The sequence below is a fragment of the Hylobates moloch genome, unplaced genomic scaffold (assembly GCF_009828535.3).
Source record: "Hylobates moloch isolate HMO894 unplaced genomic scaffold, HMol_V3 SCAFFOLD_15, whole genome shotgun sequence".
Lineage (NCBI taxonomy): Eukaryota > Metazoa > Chordata > Mammalia > Primates > Hylobatidae > Hylobates > Hylobates moloch.
Window position 1 is genome coordinate 5,202,878 of NW_026652290.1, and position 20,335 is coordinate 5,223,212.

Consider the following 20,335-nt stretch of genomic DNA (forward strand, 5'->3'; position numbering starts at 1 on the left):
CGCCAGATGCCTGCAGGGAAGTGGGGGTAAGGGGCCTGGAGGAGCAGAGCCTGAGGGCATCTCCATCTCCCCTGGGCTGCTTTAGTCTGCCCCTGGGGAACAGAATTCAGATTCTTCAGGGTCTCTTTAAATTGGGGGTGGGCACCTCCTCCCCCACTTTGCAAAATGAGAAATTACATGAAAGAAGGAAAATAGGAATCAAGAGAGGCAAAGAAGGACCAGTTCCATGGCAACCGTCCCCAAAGCACCAGCACGCTGCAGACATGACGGAGAGGGGCCGGTTGACAGCTTTGATTAGTGCACGCCCGTTGGCATAGCGGGATCTGCACCGCTGACCTGCTCAGAGCAGCGGGTAACTGTTGGGGGTTGTTGCCCAGAGGCGACAGCAGGTGAAGAGAGGGTACAGGGTGGATCCTGCATACAGAAGGCCTTGCCTGGGAGGAGCATCCAGTCCAGGCAAGATGACAGACGATGGACGGGAACACAGAGAAGGAGAGTTGCCAATGGCCAGTGGTGGACAGAAGAGGAGGGAGAGAGAGCTCTCCAGAATACATTTCCATGCCAATGGCAATGGTCTGCCCTCTGAGCTCCAGGATGGACCCCCAGGACTGTAGGGGAAAGCAGGCCCCTCCAAAAGAGGGAGGGCCTCTCCGAGTCCCAGGCCATGTGAAGAACAGGGCTGGGGAAAGTGAAGAGACATAAGGAATCGGGGAAGAAATGAAAATCATGGCACAGACACGTTTATTGAACACCTACTGGGTGCTGGGCCTGGTGCTAGGCACTGGGGTGGGCGTCAGCCCATCTCCTGTCCATGCCCCCAAGAGGGGCTGCTCTGTTCCTTTGCCCCTTCCCCAAGGAGCCAGAGGCCGCTGCGAGAGGGGGAGTCTTTATAAAGACTCTCGTTCTAACTGCTCTGAGCCCAAAAACCACGGCCTCTCCCTGAGCGTCTCAGATTTCGTTTTTCCTTCTCTCCCTTCTGCTGTGAACACAACATCTGGGTTTGAGATCAAGGGTGATACACTGGCTGATGAATTCACTGCCAGATGCCGGCTACTGGAATGTACAACCGTCGGCTGAATTCAAAGCACACGGAACCGCAGGGTCCCCGCCCCCACCCCTCCGGCCCTGGACACCACATGATGTCACTTCCCACCCCCCTGCAAAAACAATCCTGAGCGCACCCGCCACAGTGGGGACGGAAAAGAACTGGGTGGGCGGAAAACCAAGGTCGCGGGAGACGATCCAAAGACGATGGGCTACGGTCAGACTTCGAGAGTCACAACCGCCCCTGGAAAACCATCAGAGGCCGGACCGGCAGCTGCTGCTCTCGGAGGGGAGCAGACAGTGAAGGGGGCTTGCTGGAGAACCTGGTATCACCAGCACGTGCCAGGGCCAAGGGCTGGCCGGAGGGGCAGCACCCTCCACAGACTCCAGCCACGCCAGCCCCAGGCACAGACGCCACGGCTTCTGTGGCACGGTCCTCTCTTCTCCTCGGTGTCCCCTCTGCTGCCATCAACATGTGGGTCCTGCGTCCTCACGTCCCCTTCATACACCCACCAACATCTTTCCAATCCTACTGTGTCCACAGAAGTACTATGGAAGTTCCTGCAGAAAAGAACAAGCCATGCCCACGATTGGGGGAGGGAGCCAGATCCCAACAGAAAATTGCCTCGAAAGGCCGGGTGCAGTGGCTCACACTTGCAATCCCTGCACTTGGGAGGCCAAGGCAGGTGGGTTGCTCGAAGCTAGGAGTTCAAGACCAGCCTGAGCAACATAGCAATACCTCATCTGTAAAAAAAAAAAAAAAAAAAAAAAAAATTAGCTGGGCATGGTGGCATCTGCCTATAGTCCCAGCTGCTCAGGAGAATTGTATGAACCTAGACGTCTGTTCAAGGCTGCAGTGAGCTATGAACGCACCACTGCACCTCGGTCCTGGGTGACAGAACGAGACCCTGCCTTTGAAAGAAAAAGAAAATTGCCTCTAAGAAATGTACTTATTCCACACTCACTGAATTCTCTTTATTTTCTTGCCAGGGGTCCAACTGCTCCCTAGAGGAATCCCACATGCCATATGTATAAATATACCATATAGAACGTTTTCCACTGGAGCCACTCTGCCGGGCTCCCAGGCCCAAGTCTGGGACAGGCAAACCGGTGGGTATCAACACCCAACCTCTAGACCACTCACAGCCTCTCCCCAGGGCACTCCACACACTGTAACAGCATAGCGCCTGTCTCGGCTATGGGACGCGCTCAGGCAACAGCAGGTGGCCCACTGTCCCTCAAAGTCACGTGTCTGCCCAGACGAGGTGCAGGGATCCCTGGGACTCAGAAACACATTCGGCTGCTAAAGTCAAAACCCGGCCCGATCATCTGCACCTTGTGTGTACACTGACTCGGACTGGGAGGGTTTGCTCATTATCACCGGAGGGCACCGGCCCCTCCCAGCCGTCCACCCTCTTCGGCAGGCTGCAGCTTCCACCTGGGGAGGGGCGCCCACAGGACCAGCACTGGCAGGGAAAGCGCCTCCCTCTCCTCTGTCCTGTCCTGCTCACGGCCCAGTGGAGAACACCAAGGGGTCCCCATGCTCTCAACATGGGTCATTCCTGGGAGTCGGGTGGGGGCTTCACACATGTGCCAAAGACCCTACTGGCCCAAATCACCAGTGGGTGGGGGGCATTCTGATGCTGCAGCTGGGTCAGAGTCAGCCCAGAGCACCCACGGTGGCAATGAAGACCAGTGGCCACTGCACGCATCCCAGGGGCCAGCCCTGGAGGACTCCACACTGCGTAGATGCAAAGCAGTAACTGCAGGCTGGAGCCGCAGACATCTTCTGAGCGTCATTTGGTTCATTTGGCTCTGGGTGGAATTACATGCCAATCATTTCAGAGGAATTATCAAAGAAACCATTTTCTCTCCCGGACGAAACCCAACCTCCACTCACTCCTGGGGAGGATCCAATGGCAGCTGCAAGTGGACTCAGCTTTGTTCATTTACTGGGGAAGGACTGCGACGTTCCGTGCCTTGTCTAAACTCTCCAGAAAAGTGGGGTGCCATGAGTGCCAACATCCACACCCTCAAATCACACAGCTAGTAAAGCCCTTGCTAACGTTTGTAACTATAACTTGGCATTGCCATTAGGGATGAGAGTCTCTTGTCCCTTTTGGGTGGATGTAACGACACCATATGGCTGGTCAACCTGGCTGCGGCTCCATTGACCTTTTTTTTTTTTTTCTTTTGAGATAGAGTCTCGCTCTTGTCGCCCAGGCTGGAATGCAATGGCACAACCTTGGCTCACTGCAACCTCAGCCTCCTGGGTTCAAGCAATTCTCCTGCCTCAGCCTCTGGAGTAGCTGGGATTACAGGTGCCCGCCACCATGCCCGGCTAATTTTGTGTGTGTGTGTGTGTATTTTTAGTAGAGACGGGGTTTCACCATGTTGGCCAGGCTGGTCTTGAACTCCTGACCTCACGTGATCCACCCACCTTGGCCTCCCAGAGTGCTGGGATTACAGGCATGAGCCACCTGGCCCAGCCTGACCATTTTGATTAATATGTCTAAAGCACCAGCTGAGGGTGTACCAGGGGCCCCTCTGCCCTAGCCACCCACAAGATCAGAGTCTGAAAAGGGAGGCGAAGCCCCCTTTCCCCACTTCTGGTCTCTACACCCTCAGTTCGGGACAGATGTCCAGTACCAGAGCTGTGACCCTGCCCTGCGACTGCCGTAATAAATGACTGTATTTTTCATGGTCCTGCTCTCAGATCGCTGTGGGATCCCTAAATGTTTGTGTGTAACTAGTCTCGTTGGGCTTCAGGGTCATAGTACACACAGCTTAGAAACACGGAAGCTCTCCATTCGGGCAGCACCTCCTTCTTTTAGCAGGATGGGGCTGACCTCGCCAGCTGGAGCGGCAGAAGTGGCCACAAACGCTGCCAGGGATGGCAGACGGTGACCCAGGAAGGGGCTGTGCTCACAGGGATCCCAGACCTGCTCTAGCCCTCTAGGTTTGGAGGCCACGCCTCTCCCTACGGAACTGTCCGGGTGCACGGGGCAAGGCTGAGCGGCCAGGAAGTGTCACAAGGTTGCGAGGTGACAGTGAGGGTTAGCTGGTCCAGCTCACCTTCGGCCTCTGGCCTCAAGTGACACAGCCGGGTGCCCTCGGTGGGCAGCCAGAGGGTCTCCCCCGGGCACTGGACTCTGCCCTTCCTCGGCCCCTTCATGCCGGCCCCTTTTGGTCAGCGGGTGCGGCAGACCTCCTCCAAGTTCACTCCTTTTAGGGAAATGAGCAGAAAAGGGGGCTGTGACTTGGTAATTAAAAACAGCCCCGTGGTGCTGGGCGGGAACCAGGCTCTTCCCGCCCTGCAGCTGCTGTGGAGGCCAGACCCACCCTCAGGTCCTCCAACCTTCTCAGTCCCTAGAAGCCAGTAATGGGGCCTTCTGGGAAGCAGGAAAGACCTCAGCAGAGGGGGCACCGTAGGAGCACACTGGCCATCTGTCCCCAGTTGAGGGTGTAGACACCAGAAGTGAAGACATAGGGCACCACCTCCCTTTCCAGACTCTGACCTTGAGAGTTTGTGGGTGGCTGGGACAGAGGGGCCCCAGGTCCACCCTCAGTGGTGACTTGCAGCTCTGGCGCAGGGCAGGACCGTGACATCCAGGGCGAGGACAGGACTTGGCCAGCATGACTCAGGCCAGAGTGAAAAATGCCTAGAATGACAACTACTCAGAAAAGATGTTTTGTTGGGGAGGGTGCGGAGGAGGGTGGGGCAGAGAAGGTAGCAGGGCGCACAACAGAGATCGGGGACAGATGCGCAGCCTCAGCCTGGGCCACACCGCCTGCCAGCGGGCACCTGGGGGTGTTCCAGGCCCTGCCGCCCCAGGGAACGCTCCCTCTCCGGCTGCCTGAGATTCTAGCGCACGTGAGCTGCTGGCCACTGGGTGCCCGTCTCCATGGAGACCAGCTCTCCCATCTCATTTCCTGCCCATTCGTTTTGGCTCCCCTTGGGAAACAGCATCTATCAGAGCACCTCAGCCACGCAGAGCAAAGCCGCACTCTCTGCCCAGCCTTCCTGCTGCCCTCCCCGACCCCAGGGCCCTGCCCCCTCCCTCTGCAGCTCTGGGAGGACCTCGGGGCCCACGTCCTGCTGCCCTCCCTTTCCCTGGTGGGCCAGCAGGTCTCATGCCAGAGCCTCCGGCTCCGCCCTTCCCATTCACGTGCTGCTGAATCACTTGAAAAAAATGCACCAGACCCTGGGAGGATTTGCTGAGAACAGTGCGGCTTTGTGGAGGGAAGTGCAGCTCTGCATTTTCTCCGCCAAGACCCACGAACAGCCAAACTCAGCCCTGCAAACTCCAAGCCAGAGCCGGAGCAGGGACAGGAGCAGGACAGGAGGCAGAGGGAGCTTGGAGAGGCACCGAGGGAACCCCTACCCGTCCCTGCAACCCACCCCCAACAACGGCTGAGCAGGGGGCCAGGGTGACAGCTCTGGAGCCAGGGGCAGCAGCAGATTCTCTCCTTGTGCTGTTGCTGGGGGGCTGCAACAGCGCGAGGTGGGCAGGGCACTGTTCCTCCCAAGCCGATCCATTTTTGGGGACGAATGTGAGGTCTGGGCCCAGGCTTCAGGCTCATAGGCACTGACTGTCTTTGAGCCCTGGCTGTTCGTGGGACCCACCCAGATCATGTGGCCTATGGGCTGAGCCTGACTTGCTGCATTTCTCAGGAGACAGAAACAGGGACGTGAAGGCTGGAATCCCGGGGGCCACACACCCAGGAGAGAATGAAAGCGGGGGGCTGGCATCCCCACTCCCCCTTCCCTTCCTCCTCGGCACAGCCTCGCAAACAAGCCCCATGCTGAGCGGCCCCCCCAGCCTCCCTGAGCTTGTCCCAGGGGGTGTGCGTCTGTGTAGCCCCGTCTCCAGCTGGAAGACTCGGCCTGGGCTGTCACAGCTGCTGCAAGTGCAGGCTGCACCCCAGCCCTCCGCCCCGTGTCTTCTTGGAGATCTCGATATAACCCCCTTGCCCTTTGCACGAATTGGAAGAATGACCACAGGTCAGGGAGGGTGCTCTGCCCACCCCTCCACTCTAAAAACTCTATTTCCCTTTGTCTTATGTGTCTGAGATCCTGCTCACACACGGCTTGGCAGGGAAGGGAGATTTGCGTGGAGAGAAGAGGGACCCCTCCAGGGCAGCTCCCAGTGTGGGGTCATATCCAAAACCTGACTGGAGGCCAGCAGGTTGGGGAAGAGCAGGAGGTGAACAGGTGGCACCTGCCAGACCCTGCTGGCCTCCCCCAGCCCATGGACAGCTGACCTCAGCAGAAGCACAAGCAACGCTACTGCTCCCCCTGCAAGCCTCACGGACAAACAGGGCGACCCATGCACCACTGCTCAGCCACGGAGGCCTTCCTGGGTCCCTGTGGTTTGGGGAGAAGGACCCACAAGGCAGAGAGCAAAGATGGGGCCGGAGGACGAAGGTTCCAGCAAATGCAGAGTGAGGTGGGAACACGGAATCTGTCCCCCGAGGGTGGGGGCAGAAGCACCAAACCAGAGCAGAGCTCTAGAAGGTGCAAAGTATTCGGAGCAGGAGAACCGTGCGGGGCACCTGGAAGTGCTTCAGAAGGATGAAGGTGAACACGGCCACCACATCCGGGGTCCTCACCGCTGCTGGCATGGCAGGGCTCTCTGGAAACCTCAGGAGCCCCACACCCTTCCGGGTGGCTCCATCCCTTGTTTTACAGTCAAATGAAGGCTGGGCAAGGGCTGGGGTGTGGGTCCAGGGGGCACCCCTGAGCCCGCCAACATAGCCCTATGAGGTGCCCGGCACTTCGGGGAGGATTTAGGCTCGAAAGGCAGGGGGCGGGCCCTGTGCACTTGTGTCCGGAAGAGAGGCGGTGGGAAGAGAGATGCTGGAACGTGGGTGTGAGGGGCAGGAGGTGGAGGGCCAGGCCTTGGAGGAAGTGCAGAAACCTTAACACTCTGCCCAGGTCACCGAGCTGCTGGCAAATGGCAGAGCCAGGGCTCCAACCCCGGCAGTAGGGCTCTCACCAGCTCCTGGTGGAGGCTCTGGGTGGAGGCCTGGGACGGGGTGAGCCAGGGGAAGCTGGAGGCTGCTCCACAGCCCTTTCCACCACAGTCCAGCTGTGCCAAGGTGGGACAGCTCCCCTCCCAAGAGGGGAGGGGAACACAGGCACTGCCAGGCCCTGGGATGGAAAGTTACCCAAGACATCTCCATAAGAATCACTGGAGGGCCATGGTTTTGGTTGTGGGCATCCTGGAGGGCTGTTTTAGTGCCCACACCAATGCCCCAGTTAAAGAACCAGCCTGTCCCCTTAGCCTTCTGCAGGACAGGTGGGAAAAGGCTGGGTGTCTGGTCCTGCTGCCAGGGGACAGTGTAGGTGTGACCGTCCAGGCAGAGATGAGTCACCCTCCACCCTGTCTCACTGCCTGTCTCCACACCTAGTTTTAGCTCAAGTGTGGCCAAGAAGGGGCGATTCCTCACCTAGAACACATGGGTCGCAAATACTATCTTTGAAAATGGAAACAAAAATAACCCACCCAAAGGCAGGCTGGTTCCCCCCTCAGACTGTGGCTTCCAGGCTAAGGCAGGAAGACCTCGGCTACTCAATGTTTGGGCCTCATTGTGGCCATGGCTTTTAACTCAGTCATGCCATAACATCCTCTCTGCCCTCTCAGACAGAGGTGATGCTACAGTGACAGGCGGCTACGTTCCAGGTCTCCGTGTGCAAAAAATAGCTGGGCACAAGGCAAGTGCAGAAACAGCAGGAGCGCGGTGACACCCCGCCCCAAGAAATCTAGGTGGCTTTTGAAAAACAGCAGCCCTCCTGACCCCCAGCTTCCTTCTTAATCATGTTGAGCCTACAGCAAATTGTGGAGTGGCTTTGCAACCCTAGCCCATGACATTCTGGAAGCAGAGGATAGAAAAAAATCAGGCTAAGATCAAAATTTTCTTCCTTTTTTTTTTCCTAAGACAGGGTCTCTGTCACTCAGGCTGGAGCGCAGTGGCGCAATCACAGCTCACTGCAGCCTCGACCTCCCAGGCTTGAGAGATCATCCCAGCTCAGCCTCCCTAGTAGCTGCAACTATAGATGCAGGCCAGTATGCCTGGCTACTTTTTGTTTTTATAGAGACACAATCTCACTATGTGGCCCAGGCTGGTCTCAAATTCCTGGGCTCAAGCCATCCACCTGCCTCGGCCTCCCAAAGTGCTGGGATTACAGGTGTGAGCCACCACGCCCAGCCTTGAATCTCCTCTACTTGGCCTGAAGCAGAAAGCCACAGACAACAGAGACCTAAGCTACTAATGATTAAAAAACCCAAAAGCAAAAACAAGAGTCTTGTGGGATGCTACTTCCACCCCATCCAGATGAGCGTAACGCTTGTTGGTTCCACGAGCTTCACATTCGCCGGGGAAGTCCGGCTTGAGTATCTCAGAGGCGTGCACTTGGGGTCCCACTGAGCACCTCGCCCCGCACAGCCGTAGTTCCAGCTTTTACTCACTCATCACCTGCGCGCTCCGCCAGAACGGGAGTCCTGTGGTTCCACGTGCGTGGCTCACTGCTCATCTCTAGTGACTGGGACAGTGTCTAGGACTCATATCTGTAAGTTTATTTATTTGAGATGGAATCTCCCTCTGTCCCCAGGCTGGAATGCAGTGGTATGATCTCAGCTCACTGCAATCTCTGCCTCCTGGGTTCAAGCAATTCTCCTGCCTCAGCCTCCCGAATAGCTGGGATTACAAGTGCATGCCGCTCGGCTAATTTTTGTAGTTTTAGTAGAGATGCGGTTTTAGCATGTTGGCCAGGCTGGTCTGGAACTCATGACCTCAAGTGATCCACCCGCCTCGGCCTCTCAAAGCGCTGGGATTACAGGTATGAGCAAACGTGCCCAGCCTCATATTTGCAAATTAAATATTTTATAAGAGCAGGTCAATTTTCTCTGGGGGAAAAAAGGTAAAAATAGGAAAAAAAAAAAAAAAAGAGCAATAAATGGGATCTTTCCCACACCTACATCCCAGCTGTGCCAAAAGCACTTTTTGATACCCGGTCTTTTGATTCAAATGAATCAGAGATACAGTCCTCTTTTTGGAAACAAGCACGAAACAGGAGAAGCTATGATCCTGGAAAGAAGCTCATACACACGACGAGGATATGCCGCAGTGAAAATGAGTAAGAGAGGCGTTTGTGTGATGTGGATGAATTCAGTAACCACGCCGAGGCCAAAAAAACTAGCTTCCAAAAGACTCCACATAATACCCTTTTTATAAAGTTCAAAACCAAGTAAAACTCAACACTATGTTTAGCATACATATATGGATAAAGATAGGGAGGGCTAAACCCCAAGTTCAGCAGGTATGTATCTTTTTGTTTCTTTCTTTTTTTTTTTTTTTTTTCCTTTTTTGCGATGGAGTCTCGCTCTGTCGTCCAGGCTGGAGTGCAGTGGCGCGATCTCGGCTCACTGCAACCTCCACCTCCTGGATTCAAGCAATTCTCCTGCCTCAGCCTCCTGAGTAGCTGGGATTACAGGTGCCACCACCACGCCCGGCTAATTTTTTTTATTTTTAGTAGAGACGGGGTTTCACAATGTTGGCCAGGCTGTTCTCAAACTCTTGACCTCAAGCGATCCGCCCGCCTTGGCCTCCCAACGTGCTGGGCTTACAGGCGTGAGCCACCGCGTCCAGCATCTTTTTGTTTCTGAGACAGGGTCTCACTCTATCACCCAGGCTGGCAGTGGTGTAATCACAGCTCCCTGTGAGGCCTCAGCCTCTGGGGCTCAAACGAACCTCTTGCCTCAGCCTCACGAGTAGCTGGGACTGTAGGTGCAGGCCACTACGCTCAGCTAATTTTTAAATTTTTTGTAGGATAGGGTCTCCCCATGTTGCCCACGCTGGTCTCGAATTCCTGGGCTCAAGTGATCCTCCTGCGCTGGCTTCCCAAAATGTTGGGATTATAGGTGTGAGCCATCAGCAGGTATATGTCCAAGGAGGCAGCAGGGGGATGGGAAAAGGGAGGTAGCGCACAGGTAGTGAATATTCTGGGTCTTGGGTCTGGGTGATGGGCTCATAGTACTTCATTATATTGTCTACAAAATATACATAAGTAAGGCCATTCGTGGACCAATGACACTAATGTGTCACGAACAAAGATTGGTTGATCTGTCAATGTATCTGAGGTTGTTGGAAGGGAGGGAGAGAGACAGACTCTGAAAGCATCCTAGTCCAGGGATCAGCAAACTATGGCACAAAGGGCAGATGCTGCCCACCACCCATTTTTGTAGAGTCTCATTGGAACCTGGCCACGCCCCTTCATTTACATATCATCTGTGGCTGCTTCTGAGCAGCTGCAGTAGAGCTGGGTAATTACCATGGGGGCTGCACAGTTAGCAAAGGCTAAAATATTTACTCTCCGGCTCTTTGCCGAAAAAGTATGTTGATCCCTGTGCCTGTCCCTAGGACTGCAATTGGCAGAAGAGAAACTACCCAGTGTGAAGTCTCCGTGGCTGTGGTAGATGCCAGGTCAGTGGCAAAGCTAGCAGGGAGGAAACTGATCAAACGCCCAGGTGCCGACACCCTTGCCAGCCCCAGAGGGAGTCACCCAGTGGGGCGAGGGTGGCCTGTTTTCTCTTTTTTTGTCTACTCTCTTTTCTCTTAAAGTTATAAGAATGTATTAAGCGACATGCAATTTAAACAATGTTGGTTTTGTCACTTTGAAAGACTAAGAGAGGTTTTAGCTTTGGTTCAGTCTCTGTTAATGTCTCAGCCTCAGCTAAGCACCAAGTGATCTGTCTCCTGAAATTGTGCCTGTCTGACCTTGGGTGCCCCTGAAAGGCCATTGTTTATTTGGCTAAAACATCTGAAGGGCTTAAATAACCTGGAGTCTCCATCTGTGTCTGTGGCCCCTGAAAACAGACTGTCACCCAGGCCGGAATGTAGTGGCATGATCGGCTGTGGGAGATGCATCCGCAGTACATGAGCTAGACACACCCGCTGAAACCCACGCGGGTTCCTATTTTTGTATATAGGTGGTTTCCCAAATGGGACTTCGTTTTAAAGGCAAGACTAGGCTGGGCGCAGTGGCTCAAGTCTGTAATCCCAGTGATTTGGGAGGCCAAGGCAGGCGGATCATGAGATCAGGAGTTCAAGACCAGCCTAGCCAACATGGTGAAATCCTGTGTCTACTAAAAATACAAAAACTTAGCCAGGTGTGGTGGCAGGTGCCTGTAATCCCAGCTACACGGGAGGCTGAGGTAGGAGAATCGCTTGAGCCCAGGAGGCAGAGGTAGTGAGCCGAGACTGCGCCACTGCACTCCAGCCTGGGCAACAGAGTGAGACTCCGTCTCAATCAATCAATTAATCAACAAAGCCAAGATCAGGGAAGGAGTCCCTGTAAGGGAATGTGCCCTGGAGGACGGTATAATGACCGATTGCCTTTTTTCTGAGACGAGTCTCACTCTGTCACCCAGGCAGTACAGTACAGTGGTGCAATCTCGACTCATTGCAACCTCCGCCTCCCAGGTTCAAGTGATTCTCCTGCCTCAGCTTCCTGAGTAGCTGAGGTTACAAGCACATGCCACCATGCTCAGCTAATTTTTATATTTTTAGTAGAGATGGGGGTTTCGCCATGTTGGCCAGGCTGGTCTCGAACTCCTGACCTCAGGTGATCCTGAGGCCAACCTCAGCCTCCCAAAGTGCTGGGATTACTGGCGTGCGCCACTACACCCGGCCCCAGATTGCCCATTCTAAAGAGGCCTAATAGTCCCTGAGGCAATGACACAAACACAGATCTTAGAGACCCGGGTACCAGTTCTGGTATCACCATTATCAGTGATGTATTTACCCCGGGCGGGCCTCTCGCATTTAGCATATGTTCTGAAACTCCCGCAAGCGTTTCCTGGCTTCTTCAAGAAACTGCTTGTGCAACTTGTTTTGCTCTAAAATCTGCTGCTGCTGGTCTCGGATCATCTGACTGTGCCGGTCGTCGTCGGCGAGGCTGGTGCCCGATGGGGAAGTGGTGCTGAGCTCAGGTCCTCTCTCCCTTTCCCGGGCTCTCGTGGAGGACGACTTCAGATGGGCCAGTCGAGCTCTTCTTTGCTCCCTCCTCTCTTTTTCTAACTCAGCCTCGTAGTGGATTTCCAAGCTCATATCTGGGTGTTCCACTGGTTCAAGCGATTCCAATTGTTTTTGTCTTCTCTGCTCCATCTCTGCTTTCTGCCTTTGCCTGGATGCTGTTGGGCCCACTCTGTCTGCCTGGTCTTGAAGGTGGAGCTGAAGGGAGCCCTCTGCCAGGGTGCCCAGTTTGGGGGTCTCTTGTCCAGATTCAGTGCTATACAATAATGAGTCCTCTTTGTTGATAAATATACCTGCCTTGGGAGACAATGTTTGACTTCCATTTCTAAACGTGGGCTTGACCGTGCCCTGATATTTTTGGTTCCGGGCCTTGCCCATTAATGTTTTCGAGTCAGTCTTGGATACTGCCTGCTGCTGCTCCTCCTCTGCTAGGCTCCTGGGCTCCCCGGCAGGCAGCATCTCTGCGTCTGCCGTTTTCTTCCCTCTTGGGCTCCCAGCGCCACATTCTTGCATCTCTGAGAAGGCATACTCTTCCCCAGGTCTCTGGTCCATCCTGGGCGTCAGTGCCAGGTACAAGCGCAGGTGTTTTTTCAGCTTTCTGTTTATATTAAACAACTCTTCAAGGGCCAACTCCAGCTCTTTCTGCCACTTGTTCTTCTCCCGGAGCGTGCACTGAGATGCTGGGGACACGGCTTCCCTTCTGCGGCTGGAATCAGCTGGCCACAGCTGCCCCAGGTCTCTCAGCTTCCCCTCCGGACTCTGTCCCTGAGAACGACTGGTCAGGGCTGGAACGCAGCAAACTGCCCCCTTTCCCACTTGCCTCCTCCCCGCCCAAGCCATTCCTTTCTCTTTTTCCTCCACACGCCCGATTTCTCCCACAACAGCCACGAGTGGGTTCGACCTTTCTAGGTCCGCCCCTTTGCTCCTCCGAGGGTGGATGGCACAGCGGCCACCCTCAGACTTGGTCGAAGGTTCTGGCCTTCCCTTTCTCTTCTCAGGCGGGGCCAGGTGAGAATTCATCCGACCCGTGGCTTTTGTAGTCTGTGGTTTCTCTGGGCTCGCTGCTGTCTTCCGGGGCCTGGAGTGCCTGGGGTGTTGCTGGCCCAACTCTTCCCTGCAACTCCTCTCTTCACTAAGGGCTGCTCTATGCTTCTCCTTGGCCCTTGGGGGCCTGACTGATCTTCGCTGGATGGGCCCCTCCGAGTCGGGCTCATTTTCCCTGGCCCGTCCTCCTCCCCAGCCTAACAGACATGCTGACTGCAGCCTGTCCAGGCCACCGACGTGTGGGTGCCGCGCCTCCCGACACCCTTTCCTCAACTCCTCAGCCAAGCGCTGGAGCTGGTAGCTTTTCCACAGCTTGACATCCGCTCTTCTCTGCAGAGCCAGATGGCCTTTGCCCCGGGCTTGTAGCAATTTGTGCTTTTTCCTCCAAAGCAGGGCTTCGTTATCAGGACAGAGGCTCAGCCACGTGGCTCCATCCATGTTTCTGTTCCTGTCTGCGAACCCAGCAGATGCAGCTTCCCAGGGAAGGTGCTTGGAGCCAAGAGTGGAGGGTTCAAGGGGCGCCCCTGGGCCTGAGGAGCCACAGAAGCCACAACTGTTCCACAGCAAACCTATGAGGAAGGGAGCACAAGTGCAGCTTCCCGGAGCACTCCCAGGAGAGTGAGCAAAGCCCTGGAGACAAGCACACGGGATTCTCACTGTGGGGACAGGCTGCAAAATATGCCCCTCCAAGCTCTCTTGACCCGTGCCCACCAGGACCCACTCTCAGCCTCCCAATTTCTGTCCTGCACACTTTTGACAAGAGCCTGTGGGGCAGTTGTTTTGAACAGAGTGTGGTTTTGTTTCTCAGGGGACATTGGCAATGTCTGGAGACATTTTCTATTGTCACAAATGCAGGGAGGAGGTGCTCCTGGCCTGCGGCTGGGTGGAGGTGAGGGAGGCTGCTAAATACCCCACACTGCACAGGAGGGCTGCCCAAGACAGTGAAGAACCTGGCCAGAGATGTCAGTAGTGCCAAGACTGACAATCCCACCCAAAGGGCAAGTGTTAGGATCCAGGTAAGGGTGGAGGGGCACAAAGGGCAGCCCTTGGAAACAAATATTGAGACGAGCAGGTGGATGTAAAAGAGGAAGTCTGGGCCTCTGGAGGGAGAATTGCTCGTAAAGGAGGAAGAGACGGGGGAGGGAGGAGCCTGCCAAGCATGTGTGTGTGCAGGAGTGTGTGTGCATGCTGTGCAGGGGTGTGTGTATGCAGGAGTGTGTGTGCATGCTGGGCAGGGGTGTGTGTGTGCAGTGGTGTGTGTGCAGGGGTGTGTGTGCATGCTGTGCAGGGGTGTGTGTGTGCAGGAGTGTGTGTGCATGCTAGTGTGTGATGCAGGAGTCAGGGTGGCTGGTGTGAAGGGTGTGTGTCAAGTAAGGTGTGGGTGATGTGTGCAGGGGGTGTGTGTCCATGCATGTGTGTGCAGGGGTGTGTGCATGTGTGTGTAGGAGTGTGTGTGCAGGAGTGTGTGTGCAGGGGTGTGTGTGCATGTGTATGCAGGGGTGTGTGTGGGTAGGGGTGTGTGTGGGTAGGGGTGTGTGCATGTCACATCTGTTTATGTTTCTGTGCACATGTCTGCACATCTGTGTGTACAGGGGGTGTGCAGGTGTGTGTATCTGTGCATGTCTGTGTGTGCATCTGTGTGCATGTCGGTGTGTGTATGTGTATGTGTCCGTGTGGGGCATGCAGGTATGTATGTGTGCGTGCATGTCTGATACTTGAATCCAGTAGAAACCAGAGAGGAGGAGAAGCTGGTGTTAGCTCTCTCTTCATGATTCCCACCTCTTTCCTTTTATAATGATCAGAGAAGGACTCTTCCAGGTCTCTTTGGCATCAGGAAGGGACCCATGTTTTGTCAGGCCTTCCTAGCAAAGGAGGGGCATTTACACCAAAAGAGTAAGGGATTGTGTCTGTTGCCACGGGCAGCTGATGCCAGAAACAGCCAGATCTGTGAGCTGCAGGAAAGGCTAAGGGACAGCCACAGTCGATATGGAGTCCCCCTCCACTGCCCCTTCCCTTCTTTCATCTTAGTCTATGTGGAACCAGGCTAAGCATTTGGAGTTAAACGTAGTTGCAGTTGAAGTCATATGTAGTTGCAGGAGTCAGAAAATACTGCATCTACATTACAGCTAACATTAACTGTGCAGGCTCCCCTCTGAGCACTTGGCAGGTATCCGTTCATCTTTTTTACAGTAATCCTTTGAGATACGAAGCTCCTACCCCGCCCCCCCGGTTCACAGACAGGGAAACTGAGGCAGGCAGAGATGAAGATGCTTCACCCAGATCACACAGCTGGTAAGTGGCAGAGATAGGCCCTCTGCTGCTTGGACGAACCCCAGCACCTTTGACCAGCCTCAGGTGGTCACACATTGCAGCTGGCTTTGACAGTCTTCTAGCGGGAGGTCCTTGCACCTCTTGGTAAATCAGATCACACATTTAGAATAGTGGTTAATATTATATTTAGCCAGTCTGCCAACCACCATGATGATCAAGAGAGAAAGGGAGAGAGAAAGCTGGGCCCTTCAATGCAATGATTGAGATTTTTGACAAAGGTGCCATGGCAATTTAATGTGGGGAAAGAATAGTTTTTTGTTTTTCAGCAAATGATGCTGGCACAGTTGGATATCCACAGGCAAAAAATGGGAGTTCACAGCCTTATCTCACCCTACATACAAAAATTAACTCACAATGGATTACAGACCTTAATGTAACATCTACAACTACAAACGCTTAAAAGAAAACATAGGTATATATTCGTGACCTTGAGTTAGGCAAAGATTTCTTAGATACAACACCAAAAGCACAACCAATAAAAGAAGAAACTGATAAGCTGAACATCATCAAAATTTAAAAAAAAACAAAAAACCTTTGTGCTTCAAAAGATACTGTAAGTAAAGTGAAAATACAAGGTATGGACTGGAAGGAAATATTTGCAAATCATATATCCAACAGAAGACTTGAATCCAGAACATATAAACAACTCTTACTACCCAGTAAGATGGCAAATAATCCCATTTGAAAATCAGCAAAAGAAGGCCAGGTGTGGCAGCTCACACCTGTAATCCCAGCACACTGGGAGGCTGAGGCGGGCGGATCACTTGAGGTCAGGAGTTCAAAACCAGCCTAACCAACATGGTGAAACCCCGTCTCTACTAAAAATACAAAAATTAGCCAGCTGTGGTGGTATGCACCTATAATCCCAGCTACTCGGGAAGCTAAGGCAGGAGAATTGCTTGTACCTGGGAGGCAGAGGTTGCAATGAGCTGAGATCGCACCATTGCACTCCAGCCTGGATGACAGAGTGAGACTCTGTCTCAAAAATAAAAATCAGCAACAGATTTAAATAGATATTTCACCAAAGAACATAGATGTATGGCTAATACAGCACATAAAAAGATGTTCAATGGCAGCGGTCTTTAGGGAAATGCACACTGACCTTGCAGTGTCCTGCCACCTCACATCCACTCCAACGGCTGTCGTCAAAAAGACAGACAATAGCAACGGTCGGTGAGGAAGGAGGGGGAGGAACTGGAACCCTGTGCACGCTGCTGGTGGGAATGGAAAATGGTGCAGCCACTTTGGAAAACAGTCTGGCAGCTTCTTAAAAAGGGAAACACAGACTTACCCTATGACCCAGAGATTCCACTCCTAGGTCTATAACCAAGAGAAGGCCTGAATCCACAAAAAGAAACCAAAGCTCGGAGAGGTTGAATAACTTTCCCAGCTCACATGGAGGAGCTGGCCTCAGACACCAAAGACCACCAGAAACAGCCACGGGGATGTCCAATTAGGTGGGGTGAGGTCGGGGCTGCTGCGAATGCCCCTCTGTACATCTCGGAAGGTGCCTGGAGGCTCCAAGGTTCACAGTCTATTTCTGTGCCAAGAGCCATTGGCTCACACCCCTTGTCAACCAACAACAATTAGTAAAACCTGGACAAGTCTTCCCTGCTCTGGAAGCGCCCCCAACCCGCTCAATGACCTCAGTGCATCCCATGCCAGCCCCACTGGCGTGGGCATCCCAATGAGGCAACGTCAGTTTTCCTGGAGACATGCAAACGGGTAAAAACTTAACACATCTGGGCAGAGGTCTTTGGGATAAGTCTAGAAAATTGCAGCCAGCTCCATCATTCAGGAATTGATCCCCGTTCTGACACCAACAGATGCAACCTCGTCCCTGCTACCCCAGCTCTCCTTGCTCTCCCCTCTGAGACCCTCCCCACTCACTAACTTGAGGCAGAGGGCAGGGTCTCACATGGACTCATGCAGGCACTGGCAGGGAAGGCAACTGAGCCTTCGCTGAGCCCAAGATGACCAAGGAGAAACAGCTGTTCACCTGTGGCACAGCCTGCTGGGATGCCTGCCTCTGCCTGTGATGCGTGGCCTGATCTCCAGGCAGCCCAGGGTCTCTCTAGCCCTGCCAGACAGGACGTCAGGTGCCCTTGGCAGGACACTTGCCCAGGAAGAGAGCCATGGTTCCAATCAGGGCCCTCGCTACAGCTCCCCTCCCAGAGGCACCTGCCCTCTCTGGTTGCTTAGAATATTCTGGAAGGGGCAGGGGTCCTGGCGCTCCTCTGTCCTCCACATCCTCTGAGTGTTCTGAGCATCTTGGGCTGCTTTGGTGTTTTCTACTCCCCCGCTGCCCTCTGGTCCTGCCCCCCAGAGCTGACAAGCCTGCCTTCTGCTGGCTGCCTTCAACCACTCGGGGAAACCACAGCTCCCCCCTCCACAGAAGCCGTGCTCAGAGCAGCAGAAGGAAGGCGAGTGGACACCAATCTGGCCTCCGGACAGCACCAGGGCCTCCCACAGAGCGGAGTGGACACTGGGCCCATTCTCCTCTCTTGCTCTCTGCAGCCCTGTGGCCCCAGCGCAGGAGCCAGCCCGTGGCAGCTCCACCCCAGACCGATCCGATCCCAGCGCCTGGGCCCAGGAATGTGCTCAGCCACCAGATTCCCAGCCGTTCTCACCAAAGTCAGGCAGCCTCTGGCCTACAGCTTGAGAATGACATCCAAGCAGCTCGCCTTTCCCTGGGCGGCCGCTCAGACAGCTTTTCAGCTGAGGCGGACTTCACCCAGGGACCCTCCACCCAGGCAGCAGGGAAGTGCCAGGGCCCACAGACAGCACCCCCAGCCCCCCGCCGGCCTCCTCACCCCCCTCTGAAGGAGACTCCAGGCCTGCTGTGCACTCCTGTGGCATCGGGGGCAGGGGGCGAGCATCACAGTCGTAGGGCATGTGAGGCGCCCAGAATGGGGGCTCCCCAGCCAGGCCTGCGCCCCGGCTGCAGGATGCCAGGTCCTGTGGTTCACTGTGAGACCTCCGCCTCTCTCGTCTGCCTCACGCTGCCCCCTCACACCCCCAAGGTGTGACAGTGTTTGAACAATGCACGTGCCCATCTGGAGCCTTGGTGTGGGCCTGTGAGAGACTGGCCTGCCCACCCCAGTCCCCGCCGGGTGCATAGCCCTGTGGCTAAGTTGGGGCGGTCGTGACAAAGGCTCAGGCCCTCCAACTACCAGGCTGTGTTGTGACGAGGCTGCTGGAGCCCCAGGCACCATGATGGGAATGGGTGAATCCACCCATAGTGGGTGACTCTCAATGTGATACTAGCCTGGTACACTTGGATACCCAAAAATCAACGCAGCAGATGTTGTATCCCCAGGAGAAGGCTCCCCCCCCACAACAGACATGGGGGACAATGGCAAGCCTGGCCGTCCCTGAGGACAATGGCAGGACCCAGAGTGCCTCTCTCCTCCTCAAGGCATGAACTGGCCCCTCCAGATACAGGGACAACCTTTTCTTCCCACCTTGGCCTGTAACAGACACGACACAGGCCATACCCTTGGCTAGAGTCACTGCAACATGATCCGGGGGGTGACTGTGAAAGGAGCCAACGGGGCTGCCGTGTCGGTTTTCCTGGAGACACGGAAATGGGTACAAACTTAAAACATCTGGGCAGAGATCTCTGGGATAAAGTCCAGAAAATCACAGCCAGCTCCATCATTCAGGAATTGATTTCCCCCATGACACCATCGGATGCAACCTTGTCCCTGCCGCCTCCAGCTCTCCTTGCTTTCCCCTCTGAGCTCACAAAAAGAAACAAAAGCTCAGAGAGGCTGAATAACTTCCCCAGCTTACACGGAGGAGCTGGGTTTGAATCCAGACATCACACTGATCAGCACGCAGACTCGCAGGATTTCATACTCTTCCGGCATTTCACGTACACCTCTCTCCATCTCACCGCCTCACCATAGGAGGTGAGGCCTATTCCTATCCGCACAATCTGACGGGGAAATTGAAACTCAGAGAAGTTAAGCAACTTGCCTAAGGCCACACAGCTCATAATCAGGGCAGCAGGGATTCCAGGCCAAGCAGGCAGGCCCCTGATCCAGGCTCCTAGCCTGCTGCCCAGGGAGGTCAGAGCTAGAAACCACTTCCACAGCACAAGGAGACTGTGCTCGGACTGTGTTTGGCCTCACGTGACCTCTGACCTCCCTGGCCCTCCTGTGACCCTGACAGGTGTGCTGAGCTTCTGATGGGTGGGAAGGCCTCCAAGGGGCCTGCGTGCATTCTGTGTGCATTGACCCAGGACACCACAGTTGGTGCCTCTGAGTTCATCACGTCGACCATCCCCGTCTTCTTTCTGCTTAAGTACTTGATTTGTCAACATGCACGGAAGGGTGAGACCATGGTGCTGCTTGAATCTTGTTAAAAGTTAGGCTCTGATTCAATAGTCTGGGTGGGGCCCAAGACTCTGCATTTTTTTTTTTTTTTTTTTTGAGACGGAGTCTTGCTCTGTTGTCCAGGCTGGAGTGCAGTGGTGCAGTCTCAGCTCACTGCAACTTCCACCTCCTGGGTTCATGCAATTCTCTTGCCTCAGCCTCCCGAGTAGCTGGGACTACAGGCACGCGCCACCATGCCTGGCTAATTTTTGTATTTTTAGTAGAGATAGGGTTTCACCATGCCGGCCAGGCTGGTCTCAAACTCCTGACCTCAAGTGATCTGCCCACTTTGGCCTCCCAAAGTGCCGGGATTCCAGGCACGAGCCCCCGCGCCCGCCAGACTCTGCATCTCTAAAGTGCTGAGATTCCGGGCGTGAGCCCCCGCGCCCCGCCAGACTGTGCATCTCTAAAGTGCTGGGATTCCGGGCGTGAGCCCCCGCGCCCCGCCAGACTCTGCATCTCTAAAGTGCTGGGATTCCGGGCGTGAGCCCCCGCGCCCC

The 20,335-nt window shown here is 54.7% G+C and overlaps 2 protein-coding genes across 3 annotated transcripts in view; both read right to left on the reverse strand.

The window, feature by feature from the left end:
• TIMP2 (TIMP metallopeptidase inhibitor 2) overlaps positions 1-20,335 on the reverse strand; it is a 73,389-nt gene that overhangs the window by 26,107 nt on the left and 26,947 nt on the right. The gene's annotated exons all lie outside the window — the stretch shown is intronic.
• The window catches only part of CEP295NL (CEP295 N-terminal like), an 11,397-nt gene continuing 2,918 nt past the window's right edge, over positions 11,857-20,335 (reverse strand). Inside the window, exon 2 of the mRNA XM_032176686.2 lies at positions 11,857-13,755. Within this exon, the coding sequence (XP_032032577.1) occupies positions 11,872-13,563 (1,692 nt within the window). The 5' untranslated portion in view covers positions 13,564-13,755 and the 3' untranslated portion in view covers positions 11,857-11,871. The remainder of the gene's footprint in view (positions 13,756-20,335) is intronic.